The sequence below is a fragment of the Amblyomma maculatum genome, chromosome 2 (assembly GCF_055883805.1).
Source record: "Amblyomma maculatum isolate TAMU_Amacu chromosome 2, ASM5588380v1, whole genome shotgun sequence".
Taxonomy (NCBI): Eukaryota; Metazoa; Arthropoda; class Arachnida; order Ixodida; family Ixodidae; genus Amblyomma; species Amblyomma maculatum.
In genome coordinates, this window is record NC_139345.1 from 75,690,498 (window position 1) to 75,706,537 (window position 16,040).

The 16,040-nt window shown below is 43.9% G+C and overlaps 1 protein-coding gene across 1 annotated transcript; it reads right to left on the reverse strand.

Moving 5' to 3' along the window:
• Positions 1-301: 301 nt before the first annotated feature.
• On the reverse strand, positions 302-3,539 carry LOC146199047 (uncharacterized). Its single transcript, XM_084592699.1, has 5 exons — positions 3,352-3,539; positions 1,675-2,324; positions 1,296-1,517; positions 817-913; positions 302-416 (listed from the first exon to the last, which is right to left on the reverse strand). Coding segments are annotated over exons 2-5 (360 nt in total). The 5' UTR covers positions 1,676-2,324; positions 3,352-3,539; the 3' UTR covers positions 302-376.
• Positions 3,540-16,040: the final 12,501 nt, after the last annotated feature.

A 16,040-nucleotide genomic window follows, 5' to 3' on the forward strand; every position in this document is an offset into this window, starting at 1 on the left:
GCCTGGCGCCCGTCGCTGCCCGCCTGTTTCTCGGTAGGCCTACTCTCGGAGTGATCCCCGTACACAGACTTCTTGAATCGATCTTGCGCCTTCAAAACCCAGGTCCATTCTCCCGCCTCGAACTCTTCGGGCGTTATAGATTCTCCCTCAACGGAGTACTCCATTGTCTTCAGCCTCGCAAAGGCCCACAACCACAAGTCACAGCCCCGGAGCCCGGTGCCGCAGGCGTCGGCTCGGCCTAATGATTAGGCCTGATTTGCCGCACCGCCACTACAGTGCAAAAATTACGTCAGGTGCACATGTGAGATCATTTACACAATTTATTTGGCATGATTGTACATCTGTTGAGTCAGCAATTCCATGAAGAGACGAGCAATCACATAGCTGCCAGGTCATCCATTCCATGAAATAGGCCACTAAATTAAAAGAACAAAAACAAAAAAGATTATTATTCAGCCAAAATTCAAGACAGCACTTACAAAGCAATCAGACATCTAAAACTGAATTTGCAGGACCAGAATTACTTGTGTGCGGAGCGTGCCAATATTTATAGGACAGATAGTACAAAAATAAAAAACACCAGGACACCCACTGAATTTCCACTTTTAAAACCATCAAAATTACAGCTCATGCAACATTGATGGCCTTACACTATATCCTAGAAGTTTACTTTTATGTCCCATAGGTTTTCCCTATGCTGTCCCATATGATATGCTGGAAAGCTAAGTGACTGTGACAAGTCCAGTTTTTGCACAGCTTGATGCACAAGCAGACTAAATGATAGTCCAGCTTTCGTACACAGCATAATAGACCTACCGCTTTTTGCAGCGTGCTTGTGCGTGGCGAAAATGGTCGCCAATGTCATATCTCAGGTCCACTTCCTTGCCCAACGGGCAAGACTGCCGGAGGGCCACTGCGCAAACAAAACAATATCACAGACTTAGGGCAGTAAACCTAGACACTGATATTTGCTACAAATTAACAAAACCCCTTACATCTGTTATGAACTGTGAACACGCTTATGCCTACATTGAATTGTGCATCTCAATCTATTATACGACTCAATAATTCCACACCATTTGCACAAGGTTCTTCAAAGCCCTGAAATGAGCAAAGTAAAAAAATTAGAAAGTTCTTTAGAACGCAGCAGCAAAAATGGACTGCTGGCCAGAATTTAAAAACTAGCCAAACATATATTTGTGCCAGAATAAAACCACAAATATAGAGCTATAATGTGCACTGCACAGTAAAACGTTGCTTACAACACCCACTACAGGCACAAGGCAAGTTTTTACCTTCGATGCCGCTTTCTGCTTGCGCTGCTGGGCTCACTGGTACTTGTGCTGGTCTCGGTGGAGGATGGCCAACGAATGGTAGCTGCTTGGCTTGTTGTGTAGGAACTGTAGATGGTAGGCGATGATTATCGCAGCTTTCATCGCTTTCACTTTCCTCACAAACAAACAGAGCCTTCTGTTTCCTTTTTTTTGTTGGGACGTTGCTGCCATCTTCATCCGACACTGCAGTTAAAAATAATTCAATTTAGTTATTTCAATAGTGGCTTGCTAAATTAACATTCACAAATATAGCAGCAAAGCAAATGGAATATGCATGATTAATATAGAAAGTGTAAACATATCAGGCAAAAACATTTTAGCAGCAAAACTGGACTCATACTTCCATACAACGCCTTCTTGGTGGGCTTTCTTGGCCTTTTTGTCAGCCGTTCCTCATCATTTGTCAAATCTGACACCTCTTCAGCATTCTTCTCTCTTCTTTTTGCGTTCAGTGTAGAAAGATTGAATGACACGGCTAAAGGGAAACTGAATGAAAATAGTAAGCAGACCCGTGAAAAGGCAACGTTCACAACTGCCTAGCAACAATATTATTGAAATAAGAGCATAACAATATCACTATAACAGGAACCTTGAGCCAATTAGCAACAAACACGATTACTGATAAGAGTCATTAAATTAAGATGATGTGTGATTATTTCACCATTTTGGCTCGAAGTTCTCCCCTCTGGCAGTGCTTAACTTATGTGCATCTTTGCCTTTGTACACTGCCACAACCAAGAACCTAAAGCTCCAACAGTACTCTATAATCACAATACTGTCTTGTGACAAAAAAAGATGTACTAGCCTCGTCCAAGATTCAGCATTTGTGTGCAATCCATTCTTCTCCAGGCTCCTCGCAGTCTTTTATAGCGTTTGGGCAATGAGACGGGGTTTGGTATGGCGGCCATAAAGTTTCCCCATTCTGCACCCAGAATTTTGGGGACGGCAGCAACTCCGCCCGCACTGCTGAATTCGATGATGTAGAACATCCTGCAAGAATATAGCGCAGTTAGCATAACAACACGCACTAGTGCCAAGCCAAAGGCATTATTTTCTGAGTGCCTCTGTTGAAGAGACACTACTGAGTTGCACTTCACTGCTCAAGTTTCCAATCAATGAGGGTCAATTTATGGTCAGTGTGTATTTTGCCAGCAGCTGAGCGAGATGCATGTCATTGAAACTAGTTTTCTTTGCACACTCATTGCTGGCGTTTAAGGAAATGAAATCGCTGCAAACGCTATCTCTTACTTGGCATGTGCTAGAAATTTTCATCAGCAAAACGTTTACTGCTGATTTCTAAAGTAAAAACAGCACACACAGTCGTGGCGACGAATTTCACCATACTTAACGTCCAACTATTTTCAGTCCACGCAGATGACACGCACGCACACGCGCGCCTACACACGCACGCGCACGCACGCACGCACGCACGCGCACACACACACACACACACACACACACACACACACACACACACACACACACACACACACACACACACACACACACACACACACACAAAACGCCAAAATGCTAAACCGGAATGGCAAAGGACGCACACATACACTGAGCAAGTTCAGTTAGCGAGATGGCTGGCTGGTGGCCCGAGCCGGCGGCCTATGGGCTATCAAACTAGACGAATTTTCAGTCGCACTTCGAGCAAACGATTAATGACACTAATCGGTCACACAGACCTAATGATGCGGCTCTTGCCACGGGCGTGACAACTTAGGCGTTAGCGTGCACTGTCGCGGTGACCACACCGCCAAACAGGCAAAATAATTTCAGCATTTGTCTCCTGATCAGAACACAAGCAGCTCTCTGTGATGCGGGGCAGCGCAGCACTGTTCTGCTGCGAAAATGCATGGCCAGTCGTTAATGACAAAGAAATGCATGATTAACAAAGCAGCAAGGAATAAACAGAAAACGCGTGGCGCATCGAATGTGGTTCCAGATGCGGCAGTCTGAGATATGCCTACAAGCTAAAAGGGAGGTCACCAAAGCAGTAGCAACTTACCTGTGAGCGATGAACAGTGCACGCAGTCGGAAGATTGAGTTCGCACGTGAAACGCGGCAGCGAAGTCGGCACGCAGGCACTGAAAGTGAAAATGCACACGAGCACAGGCAAGTCGCAAGACAAGGAAGGCATAACGTGCGAAAAAGCTCCATAAAGCCCCACAAGAGCCATGTCGTCGTGTTTCTTTTGTCCCGCCATATTGATTGTGGTGCCGCCAGCGCCGCCTGAACGCAGCAAAATAATATGAAATAAATATTTAATAATTTATGCTAATGTTTAAGCTTAGTAATTTACTGCGCGAAAATTTTTTGTTTGCAAAAAATTGTTTATTTATTGTTATTTATTACATAAACGCTTTCGTTGGCCAAGACAAGCAATGTACATGGGCCCATAGATTGGCTTGACTTTGTTTATTACTTTCGGATTGGTGTTTTTGCAGGAAAGCCCAAGGCAGATCACATGTCGTGTGTTTGTTAACGACGTTTGGAATGTGTGGTCGTGTGAATCGCGATTTTTGCTCCGTGCACATTTCGTGCCTCAGTGCTCATCTTGCAGTTTCTTCATGGATTACGTTATTAACGACAGAGGCGATAGACGCATTAGAGGCTTCGTGCATCCACAGAAGTTGAAAGAGTGCTCCTACCTGCGGACCCCGTTGATCTCTCCGTTCATTCTGCAACAAATCATATTTGCGTGTTGCCTTACGAACAGGGCGTCTTGGATTTATTTTTGAAGCATGAATGATGCACAGTGTGGCATAGTAGAAACCAAGAGCGTATGTAAAAGGCCTGTGTATGGGGATCGTGATTTGGTTTGTGCTGCCATGGAAAAAGAATATTCTCAATGTGTAGGTGGTCTTGGCTTTCGTTTTGAAGGTTGCGGTGTTTATGTGATCACCGTATGTGATCGCTTGGCTGATTCTGGAAGGGTGTTTATGTGCTCTTTCTTTTGCAGTGCCGGACACTCCAGATAAAACGGGTCTTTTCGAAGCTGCTAGCAGTTTTCCCAAAACTGCCTTAGCGAAAGGACACTTCTATTTCGCGTTATTCACGAGGTGTGCGCGTTCGCGTAGTGTGCAAGAGTGTGTAAAAAATATTTAGCATTCACCCGTTCCTACGTTCCCTGAATCGCACAGGGTATAGGCACTAATATGGAGCCGAAATGGTGCATTTCGCCGTCAATATATCTCAATATTAACTTCGAAAAAAATATCCAGCAGGTTCGGTACTCGATTTTCTTTTACCGCTTTTCCCAAGTTGCGTCGCCTGTCTGCACGCATTTTTCACATTGCCCGCATTCTGCTGAAGCTGCCTGAATTGAACAAACCTCTATCCACTAGTTTGATCCAAGGCTTTCTGACCGACCGCGCGCGGTTTGTTACTGCTAATACCCAGTCCTCTTTCTCAAAGTTTTCTTTCAGCTATGTGTTCCACAAAGCACTGTCCCTTACTCTTAACGATCTCCCTTCAGTAACTTCTACCATCCACATTTTAGTTGATGACTGTGTACTTCGCTGCTCTGTAACCAACTCGTCCGACGCTTCTGCCTTATATCAATATCTAATTCGCATACAATAGTGATGTGCTATGTGGCCTCCGTCCCTGAGAAGCTTTAAACTGTTGATTTCTTCTCACCACTGCCAAAACAACACATCCTACTTACAAAATTAACACTAGTACTACTTTTTCAAAGAATTCGTTTAAGTACCTTGGTGTTCACCTCACTAATGGCTTAACATTGTCTTGCCTTGTAAGCCTTGTAACTAATTACTCTAATAGAACTGTTGGATACCTCTATCGTAACCTACCCATGGCTGGCACCTTCTTGTGTAAAATTACTAGATTACAAAAACCTTGTGTGATCACAACTTTAATATACCAATCATATAGTTGATCTACACTACCGTAACTTTACTGAACCTTATGAGCCTGTTAAAAACCATGCCACCAGTTTCATTCCCTCGAATACTCCTTCAGCATCTCTGCCATGAAATCTCTGTTACAGTCTCTGTTCTAGTCACTGTACTTCATGCCCCTGCCTTTATCACAAGCTTTTCATACAAGACCTCATGGCAGTCGTCTCGGCTAACCTGTGTATAGAACACCTCACACAGGTCATCGTAAAAGTGGCGTTTCACCGCATGCCCACACAACTACATTTCATGAGTCATTTTTCGCAAGCACTGTTCACAACTGGAATCATCCGTCATCAGTGATCCTGTAAGCTTCAGTACTGCCATCGAAGAACCTGTCTAATCATAGCCATGTATACCACCAGCCTATCGCCATTTATCATTGTAAAGTCTTGCATTAGGACCTCTGAGGTATCAATAAACACATAAATAAAAGCATGGTTGATAAAGATTCCTTACAATATGGGAACTGTGATTATGTTCGGCAGGAATATATATATATGTAACTGGATCATGTTGAACAGTGTTAAGCTTGAGCTTGGCACAATTGTCTTTCCTGTGATATTGAACTTAGAAATTAGGATACTGAGTGATAACACTGACATGGTGGCTTGCCTTTTGAACTTAGAATGAACTTAGAATTTAGAATTTGATTGCAGTATTCCTTTCTTTGCATTCATCCTAAATGCAGGGGTGGAAGTGCTGCTCCATTTGCTTCATTCTGCTCCAGCCTGCTTTCCTTGCTCCAAAATTGCTCCAATTCGACTGCATCAATGTTCTGACATTAAATTTAGTGGAGCACGGTTTTGCCGCAGAGTGGGCCATTACTGGTATTGACAGCAAGAACCGCAATCCGAGAAAATTAAGTTAAGCGACTATGAGAAGCGCAGCTGGGCAATGGTCTGTTATGAGTTCTGTATACAGGGTATGTGGTTGGTGTAGTCAAAACGATGGCAGCACACCGGTAGCAGAGGTGTAATGCATCTCACCCGAGCCTAATATGTATAAAATTTTAATATACTAAAAAAGTATGCAGCATAATGTTTGCTTATAAGCAAATTTGAGGAATTCGTTACGGAAAATGTTCTGTGCTCTTGATATAGCACCTACTTCCGGCCTTTTGAATCGCCTGTGGTGAGGGAAATGAGATCAGCGAGTGAAGCAGGCGCACCAGACTACTACGAGGTAGCGAAGCACTGGAAGTTGTAGACGAATATGTTTACTTAGGACAGGTAGTAACCGCAGATCTAGATCATGAAAGGGAAATAACTAGAAGAATAAGATTGGGATGGAGTGCATTTGGTAAGTATTCTGAGATTATGACTAGTATCTTAGCGGTATTGCTCAAGAGGAAGGTATACAGCAGTTGCATCTTACACTTACTCATCTATGGAGCTGAAACATGGAGGCTAACGAAAAGGGTTCTATTTAAGTTGAGGACAACGCAGATGACTATGGAATGAAAAATGGTAGGTGTAACGTTAAAAAATAGGAAGCACATAGAGTGAGTTAGAGAAATAACTTGAGTTAATTACATTCTAGTGGAAATCAAGAAGATGAAATGGGCATGGGCAGGGCGTGTAATGCGTAGAGAGGACAACCGATGTTCGCTTAGGGTAATAAACGATTCCAAGGGAAGAAAATCGTCGCAGGGGACAGCAGAAAGTTAGGTGAGCGGGTGAGGTTAAAAAGTTTGCAGGAGTAAAGTGGATGCAGCTAGCACAGGTAGAGGAGTATGGGAGAGGCCTTCACCCTGCAGTTGGTATAGTCTGGCCGATGATGACTACGAGCCATTGGAAACTTGTCCAGCTGCAACGAACTACACGGTTTGTTTGTAGCGATTCTGCTGTGAATACAAGCAGGTGCTTCACCATCTAGCCTGTCATGCCTACGACAGACAAAAGCACACTTGGAACTCTTATGGAGGTGATGCCACTTAGGTGCCAGTCACTAAATGTGTTTTCAAAAGTGTTGGAAAGTCATACAGGGCCTATCGCCAGTGTGCTAAAACTAAGATAGCTCAAGCAATAATTTGAGCAGCCACAGAGGGCCATAAAGTAATGAATTTGAAGGGGAAAAAGGCTATACTTAAAGTGCCACCTATCTTCCCTGAAGGCGTTACTGGCCAGTACCCAGAAATTTATCGGCACAGGCGCAGGATCAAAAAAAATATGCACAAGATAGAAAGCAGAAATGTACTGTTCATTGATGTGAACTTCGAACTAGTGGCAATACTTGAGTGCATCAAGGTGGTGAAGTCCACCTTTGAATCTTACAAAACAGTATAAATCTCTTAGTTAAACGATCTTCAATTATGAAGTGTAGAAGGCAGCATTCCATTTGCTGCTATTTAACCCTTTGACTGGTTTTGCCGTACAGGTGCTGCGGCTGTATGCCGTCCCGCGGCGTTTTTGCAGTACGGGTATTGCGCTAAACGCATAGCGTTTGAAATAGTTCGACACTGGAGGTGATTTTTTTTTTTTTCGAAATATTCGACAGTCAGAGTTAAGTGAGGAAGCTAGAATTCTATTATTAAAAGCGAGTCTAGAATCTTGCTCCAAGACATAATGTGATTGCTCCAAAACTCTCGTTTTATTGCTTCAAAGCTGCTCCGAAGTTACTTTATTACTGCTCCCTGAGCTGTTCTAAAATGCTTGAGCCTGCTTCCACCTGTGTAAATATATTTACTTTCTTCCTCTATACGGCGCTTCAACCAAGAAAAAGCTCGGTTATAATTTCTTTTCCGTGTTTTTTTGTTTGTGTGACTAAACTATTTAAACTAATATTCTGCCTTGAGGTCTAAACCAACTTAATAATCTCCTTAATAATAAGTAAAGCATATAAGCAGAAGGAGCGATCACTTTCACTTTGACATTAGATGTTGCAGAAAGTCAAGTTCATCATGGTTGACAGCAAAGTCTTGTTCATTGTAATAAATTTATGACTGTATCAATACTTGTGCATGTTACTATTGGAATGAGGTCTTTGAGATTGAGATACAGTTGAATCCCGCCACAACGAATACCGCCACAACGAAATTTCCGCGACAACGAATAATTTTTTATTCCCCGCGAGTATCCTATAAGAATTAATGGCCTAAATTTCTCTGCACAACGAACCATTTTTGCAGAGCGTTTCCGCTTCAACGAAATTTTCGCGTTCAAAATCGAAACCGAAACTAGTTTTATTGGCGAGAAGTCCAAGTCAAATCCAAGGCCACATTAAGCATGAAATCACGTGATTGCAGTTCCGCCATTTTGGCTTTGTGTCGTGGTCGCGTTGTTCACTCGCTGCCTTTCTCTTCGACAACGACGAGTTTTCATCCGCAGGACACGATGGCAACGCAAGTGAAAAAACGCAAAACTCTTTCCCTTGAGCAAAAAGCTCAAATAATCGCCCAAGCAGAAAGCGGAAGGAAGAAAGCGGCAATTGCTGAAGACTTCGGAATTCCTGCAAGTTCGCTGTCAACGATTCTAGGCAATAAGGACAGCGTGAGAATGGCACTTGCTTCAGGCACATCCTCGAAGCACAAAAGGGTGACGCGGCCCCTCCATGAAGAGTTGGACAAAGCAGTGCATGCGTGGTTTGTGGAAGCACGAGCCAGCAACGTCCCCCTGTCCGGAAGCATCGTCCAGCAGAAAGCCTTGAACTATGCATGCCTACTTGGCATTGATTTTAAAGCCAGCATTGGCTGGCTAAACCGTTTCAAGGCCCGCCATAACATCGTTGGAAAAGTGTTGTGCGGCGAGTCAATGTCAGCAGACGTGGACGGAGCAGCTGCTTAGAAGGCGAGTAACATGGCCGGAATTTTAAGCAACTTCGCGCCTGCAGACATTTACAACGCCGACGAGACCGGGCTATTCTACGAGATGTTGCCGGCTAGGACGCTCGACTTCAAGGGGCAGCGCTGTCACGGCGGCAAACACAGCAAAAAACGCATCACAGTGCTGCTTTGCACAAACATGGATGGCTCGGACAAGCGTCCGCCGTTAGTCATAGGCAAAAGTGCCAAGCCGCGCTGTTTTAAGGGAACTCGTAGCCTACCTGTGCAGTACAAGGCGAACAACAAGTCATGGATGACCCGCGCTATTTTCACCGAGTGGATGATGGCATTCGACCGCGACATGAAGCGGCAGGGCCGTAAAGTTTGCTTGCTTTTGGACAATTGTTCAGCGCATCACTCCGACGAAGTCAAGCTCACTAACACGGAGCTGAGGTTTTTCCCTCCCAATTGCACGTCTGTCTTACAGCCTCTCGATCAGGGCGTGATTCTTAGCCTGAAGCGCGCTTACCGCGGGAGGTTAATTCAGCGGCTGCTTTTTAACACTGAAACCGGCCGAGACACGAAGGTGGACTTGTACGTGGCACTGCAGATTATGTCTGCTGCCTGGAGCACACTGGGGCGCTCAGTAATTGTGAACTGTTTCAGGCACGCCGGATTTGCCGAAGGTCGACCCGTACACTCTGCTGGCCTAACACCAGGCGTTACAGACGACGACGAAGAGGCGTCACCGGCTCCGGGGATCGCGGCCGCCTGGAAAACGCTGGGAGAAATAGGAACCGTGCCGCCTAATCTCGAGCTCGACGAATACATCGGCGCTGACGCTTGTGTTGTTGTTCACGAAGATGTGAGTGATGAGCAGATCATAAAAGCTGCCCGGAATGATAAGGACTCTTCCGATGAAGAAGACGACGACGTACAGGAAGCGCCGGCTGCGGCAACCGCCGTACAGGTGATGGACGCTTTTGATGTCATCAGGAATTTCGTTGCTGTCCGAGACGACGATGTTGCAATGGGTTTGCTGACCGAGTGCGAAAATCGCGTGACGGCGTTGCTCGCCGTGAAGCGTAAGCAAACCAAGCTTACAGATTTTTGGCATTAAACGCCTTTGCTGCTGCTTGGGCAATTCTTTCTGCGTTTCACGTCAAATTTTTGCGATAACGAAGTTCCGCGAGAACGAATTTTTTTTCGTGCACCGTGAATTTCGTTATAGCGGGAATGAACTGTATATGTGATCAGAGGTAGGGAGATGAACACAGCACTGACTGTCAACTGAGGTTTATTGGAAAACGGAGGAATTTATGCACATTTTCATAACATGTGACTCAGCCGAAGTCAAAACGTTATATACACATATACCAGTTTTCTCTCCTAACAAAGCACTGACAAAAAAAATAAATAACAATAAACAAGAAATCACAAAAATCCAAAACACAAGTGAAGTAGTATACACCATGAGCAAGCACATGCCTCACCGCTAAACATTCGATGAAGACAAATGAAAAAGCCAGGTTGAGCTGTATATGGGCTTCTGTTGTCAAAATGTAAAGTATGAATGAGCAGGATTAAGTCGTGTCGTTAGCCTTAAAAACCACGATATAGAACCGGAAACTGCCATACAAGAAAAGATATAACAATACTAAGCGTTTTGAGTAAACCTACGCTACTTACAGGATCTCAAGTTCTTTTTCACTGAGCATTATTGAAGGTGCACTGATGCACAAGCCCTTTTTCTGTTTGATGACTCTTGCCTCCAGAATCTCTCTTGTAATCTGCTTGTTGCTTCTACCAATAATCTTTGTTTTGTGAAGCCCAGTGCTTAAAGTCTGGCTCAATCGGAGGGGGTCTGTACTGATTCGAGCATTGGTGGAAAGGGAAATAAAGAGAGAAAGTGGCTGGTTGCCTGTTTTGCAAATCGTTTTATACAAAGGGGAGAAATCATTATTTTTCTCCATCTCTGGTTTTTATTAATACTCAATGTGAAACTGTTGAAACGATAGAGAAGAAATCTTCCAATTACACCACTGACAAGAACAAAACAATGATTACTTGGTTTGTATTCTTACAGTCCTCATGCTTGAATTCAAGCTTTTGGGGATCTCAGACCCCTCTTAAATATTACGGGGGGGGGGGGTCTCTGACACACCCCCTGGCTTTAAGCCCTGTAGAAGCCAGGGCATACAACCTGTGCACCTGCTGCAGTGCAAAGCAACGTTTCCTTCGCAGATTTTTCTTTTTTGCAAGTTTTTCATAGGTATAATTGTGTTCTCAGAGCCATTCATTGAGGCATCTACCCGTTTGTCTAATGTAACATTTCCCACAGCTTAGTGGGATCTCGTACACCACACCTGTGCTGCAGGGTACAAATAAAGTCTGGTGTTTTATGCTACATGCGTGTTGCTGCACACCACAAGTTTGAGTGATCCTACAAAGCTTCAATAACTTTTCCGAAGCTGTAAAAACTACTTCGATATTTACTTTTTTGCCTATTCGTTTCAAATCATGCGATATGCTGTGCAGATAGGGTATTGCAACCAGATTTTGTTGTTGTATTCTGTCCGCTGTGTTAGGCATAGCTTCCTTGCTGTTTGTTTTCATTTTTTTATAGGTTCCTTCAGCAACTGAGATGACACCATGTTCCGGATAGCCGGCTTCTTTCAACCTGTCAATTTGATGAATGAAGCTGCTTTCCAGGCATTTTCGAGATTATCTCATTCTTATTTTGACACCTCTTCCTTTCTTCTGTCACTAAATTTCATGTCAAACGTAAAATGGGAACAAATTTTCTCACCATCCCGGCACATTTCATTTTCCTCACTTTTGTTTCCCGACCTGGTGGGCTTGGCTAGTCTTGCATCAGCTGACGGACTGGTTGGCTTTGGTGATCCGTACTCAGGACATTCTCGGTGCCTAATACTCCGTGTCATTAAAGTTTCTTCCTCCTTCTCCCAGCGCATTTCTTTCTTTACCGTTTCCACCTAAAGCATCTTGTCCCAACTATATCTCTCATTTGCATTAACCTAGAACACTGCTTTTCCTTTTCACCATTGCCATTCAGTCCCCCATTCATCTTGAATCTCCTCCTTTTAATTGGTGTACCTGGCTGGAGTCCTCCATGTCGAAGTGACAGATGGCCCTGGCTCTATAAGTTGCAAACCTCTTTGGCACTCATTTTTGTAGCCAAATAAAGTTTATTACTACTACTTCTACTAGGTCTTGAAGTACAGTTTAAAGAGTTGAGGAAAGGTCTACAGAAACCAGCATAGCTGAGAGCGAAACTTAAAAAACACAATTAGACCTTAAACTTGGGTCGTTTTATTTTGCAGTTCATAACTTATATTTTGGATAGTTCCAATGAAGCTCTGAATGGTCGCTTTTGATCTTGCTTCTCTTAACATTTCTAACTGAAGGTATGAAAGCATTCTAGAAAAGAAAGCAAAAGCCTTCAAGGCTAGGCTTTTTTTGTGCTAAGTGTTAAAATTTTTTATAAAAATTTGGCATTGGCAGAACAGCCAACTTGAGTATTAAATTTGGGTAAAATGAATTCTGCTTTAACCATACGCTCTAAAATTGCCCAGTACTCTTGCTGAATTTTGGGGGTGCTATTAAAATCACTAGTTTTGGCATTTCAAAAGCCTTTTTCTGTTTCTTCTTTGGCTGCATATACTGCAGCTAAGTCTCTTGATTTTAAGCGAGTATCTCAATTTTAAGGCACTTTTGATGACTCAGTACTCGCGCCTTTTCCTTTCTTAGAAATTTTTGCCTCAAATTCAAGTTAGTTTTTTATTTCGTACAAAGAGGAAGCAGCCACAGTTAAACAATTACTGTAAGTGTCTTGATGAGCTGGCCCATCAGGTGATGAGAAATGCTTTGTATATACGGATTCACTAAATGAGAAGCATGGGCATGTTCAACTCAAATAAAATTAGCTACCTTTTCTTAATCTTCAAAAAGCATTTTATACAGTGACCCTTAAGATTTTAACTACCAAACTGAACTACTTAATTGTCTTCTGCTGTCCATTTATTGCTATTCTTATGAATTTTTGCATCAGATTAAACAACCAAATCAAACCTGGTGATAATGTATCAGTAAAGGGGGTTGTAAAGGGTGGGGTTTATTCCATCTCCCATACTTTTTTTCCTTAATTTAATAACACAAGCCCCAAAATTTAAACTTCCTCGAGTTTGTCCTTCTAGAATGAACAAATTGTGTTCTGAATGCAGTTTCAGTGAATAAGAATCCTTTGGCACCATGCAGGGGGTCATGCCGACGCCCATGTCAGTATCTATATCAGTGTAAACTTTCCCAAAACATAATTCTGTTGGCGTATTTAGCGCAAGAAATTTTTATGCGCGGGCTAAATTGAAACCACTGTGATGATCGAGCGCGTACCTGGCCATAACCTCCTCTATTTTTTTCGAAAAAATAGAGGAGGCTATGACCTGGCTCTCTTATGAGCCCGTTTCATATGTGCGGGTATACCTTGCTCTCGAAGCTTGCCGTCCCTCCTGTGCGCTACGAAGGAGCAAGTGACAACTTCGGAGCAGTACGCTGCCATCTACGCTACCTGCTCGGGTAGTTTCGGCCGTACACAGGCGAAACCGAAACTATACAGCGGGTGAGCGCAAATCGCCACGCTAGTCATGCATGCTGAATACGCGCCACGCACCGCCGCGGATGTCACTCCTTTCATAATGTTCGGGAGCGCCCGGGAGGAATGGCTAGCGAAGCGATCGTACAACGTACACCCGTACATATATATGCCGCGCGCACTAAATTATCCTCGACCGAGAGGTTTCGTTTTCTGCCATGCGCGGCCTAAATTCATGTGCTAAAAGCGGGGACGATAATGGTGTTTCCAAAATTTAAAAAACTGATATAGATATTATAATTGCGACCTCAGCGAACCTATAGCTGTTAGTAAATGAGGCGCTAGTGCGCATGACTAGTTAAAAAGTATTATCAGTTATATACCAGCGCCTGCTTAATTAATTGTTATCGCACCGCATACACGGGCACAATTAAAAGCCTCCAGCCGAACCAACCCGTGAAACTGCATGTTAATTCTGCAATGCCCGCAGTCCCGGCATAGTTTCTTTTTTCACGACTCGCACCCGCAGCAGCGGAGGCTGCAACGAATTGCATGCCGCCCGTAAGCGTGTACGTGGCGTCGATCGGCATTGCAGTGCACCGTTGTGATCATTTAAGAGCCAACAGAACGCGTACGTCTTTGTTGGCCAGCGTGTATAAACGAGCGACTCGAGCAGGGTAAGCCATGCTAATTCGACCAGGGGGCGACTTCGTGCCAGGAATTGCATGGTTGCGATTTTATAGGAAGTCGAGATTGAATTGCGATGGCCCAGTGGAAGCTAGGTGGAACGGGACTGCATGGCCATGTCACAAAAATGTAGCAGCCGCGGGCAAAACCAAGCACCCAACAACGCAACAGTGTCTTCTGCAGTCCCCCCCCCCCCCCCCTCCCCCGCTGTGCTGGTGCAGTTGGCGTACTCGACTTCTGTGTCCAAGGGTGTGGGATTCAATCCTGACTGGGGTGACTGCTTTTCGATGGGAGCGAATACTAACAAGGCGCCCGCGTGTACTGCGCGGTACGGTAAAAACCCAGCTAGATGGTCGAAATTCTCGGAGCCTTCCACTATATACGGCGTATCTCATAGCCTGGTCGAGTTGCTTCGGGACCTCATAAACCAAACCAAACCATATTTTGCAGTGCAGTTTAATTCGTCCCCCACGTACCCACCTTGCATACACAGCATATGTAACGCGACTCATTCGAACATTTGACCTCGAGAGCTATTATTCGAACTGAAGTGGAAGCGCGAATTTTCATGTGGCACTTGATCTCAGTGCGTGGTTATGCATATGTTTGTTGTGAACATAAAATATGGAAAAAGAAGTAATTCTTTTTTACTATATATTTTGCGCTGCCGGATTTACAAGCAATGATATATCCAGCAGCCAAATGACCGTTTATATAGAACAATTTGTTCAAATTATTCCATGTTGGTCTCTCACAAATCCAGTGCGTAAGATATGCATCAGAGTGAATCGCCGAACTTTCATCCTCTGATGTGCTCTTTATTCGCTTCGCCGATTACGCGACTGCCATAGGGCTGCGCTGTAAACTAAACTCGATAAAATATTTTATTTATGTGCTCAATTAGTAGAGATGGCTTACCTGCTTATAGTGCAATAATCAGCGAAAATTGATGGCCATTAGCAACCAAACTGGAAAGAGGGTTGAATCCGTGCCGCGGAGGGCGTGGCGTCGCTAGGAGAATCGACGGCAACGATGCGCCGGCCGACAGCTGCCAGTCGATGACCAGACGCATAGCATGCTTGGTTTGTAAAGGTGACCACTGCTCAAGTGCTGCCGATACTTTACGTCGCAGTCGACAAGAAAGAAGTGAAAGCGATTAAATTGATTTACGTTGCACTCTCTCCGGGCGTTTTAATTGAGCAGTAGCCCGTCCATGTTTGGTGTCAGTGCTGCGTTTTCATTTTTAGTATCAACCAAGCAGCTCGATTAGACCACATTAATTGTGCTTGAGGGAGTATATATGACAAACACTAAGTGACGAAGATATATCAAATTTTCTTTATTAAAAATAGTAATTGGCAGGGCCCTTACCTGCAGGTATACTTAAAGCCTGATAGCATCTGGTTTAAGCACCCTTCCATATATATTTCATGGAAATCAGGTTAAGCCTAGCTGAGTCCACTTAGAAAGGTACCCTCTCGCAAAACATGGCTTGCCAGTGCGAAAGCACGAAGGTGCTGTATAGAAACTAGCAGATGTCGTCCTTGCATGATGGAAACTGGCAGCTTGAAATATGAAATCTATATGTGCCAGGAGGAATTCTATGTAATATTAAGCATTGCAATACTTTGCTTGAAAGCATATGCTTTTTTTTTTTTTTGCTCATTAGTTTCATTCACAGTGAACATATGAGGTGTCTACTCGGAGACATTTAC

Coding starts and splice junctions, on each gene's coding strand:
- LOC146199047 (XM_084592699.1), bottom strand. Junction 914..1,295: donor AGCAGAAAGCGGCATCGAAG/GTAAAAACTTGC, acceptor TTGTTTGCGCAG/TGGCCCTCCGGCAGTCTTGC. Junction 417..816: donor CAAGCACGCTGCAAAAAGCG/GTAGGTCTATTA, acceptor CTTTTAATTTAG/TGGCCTATTTCATGGAATGG.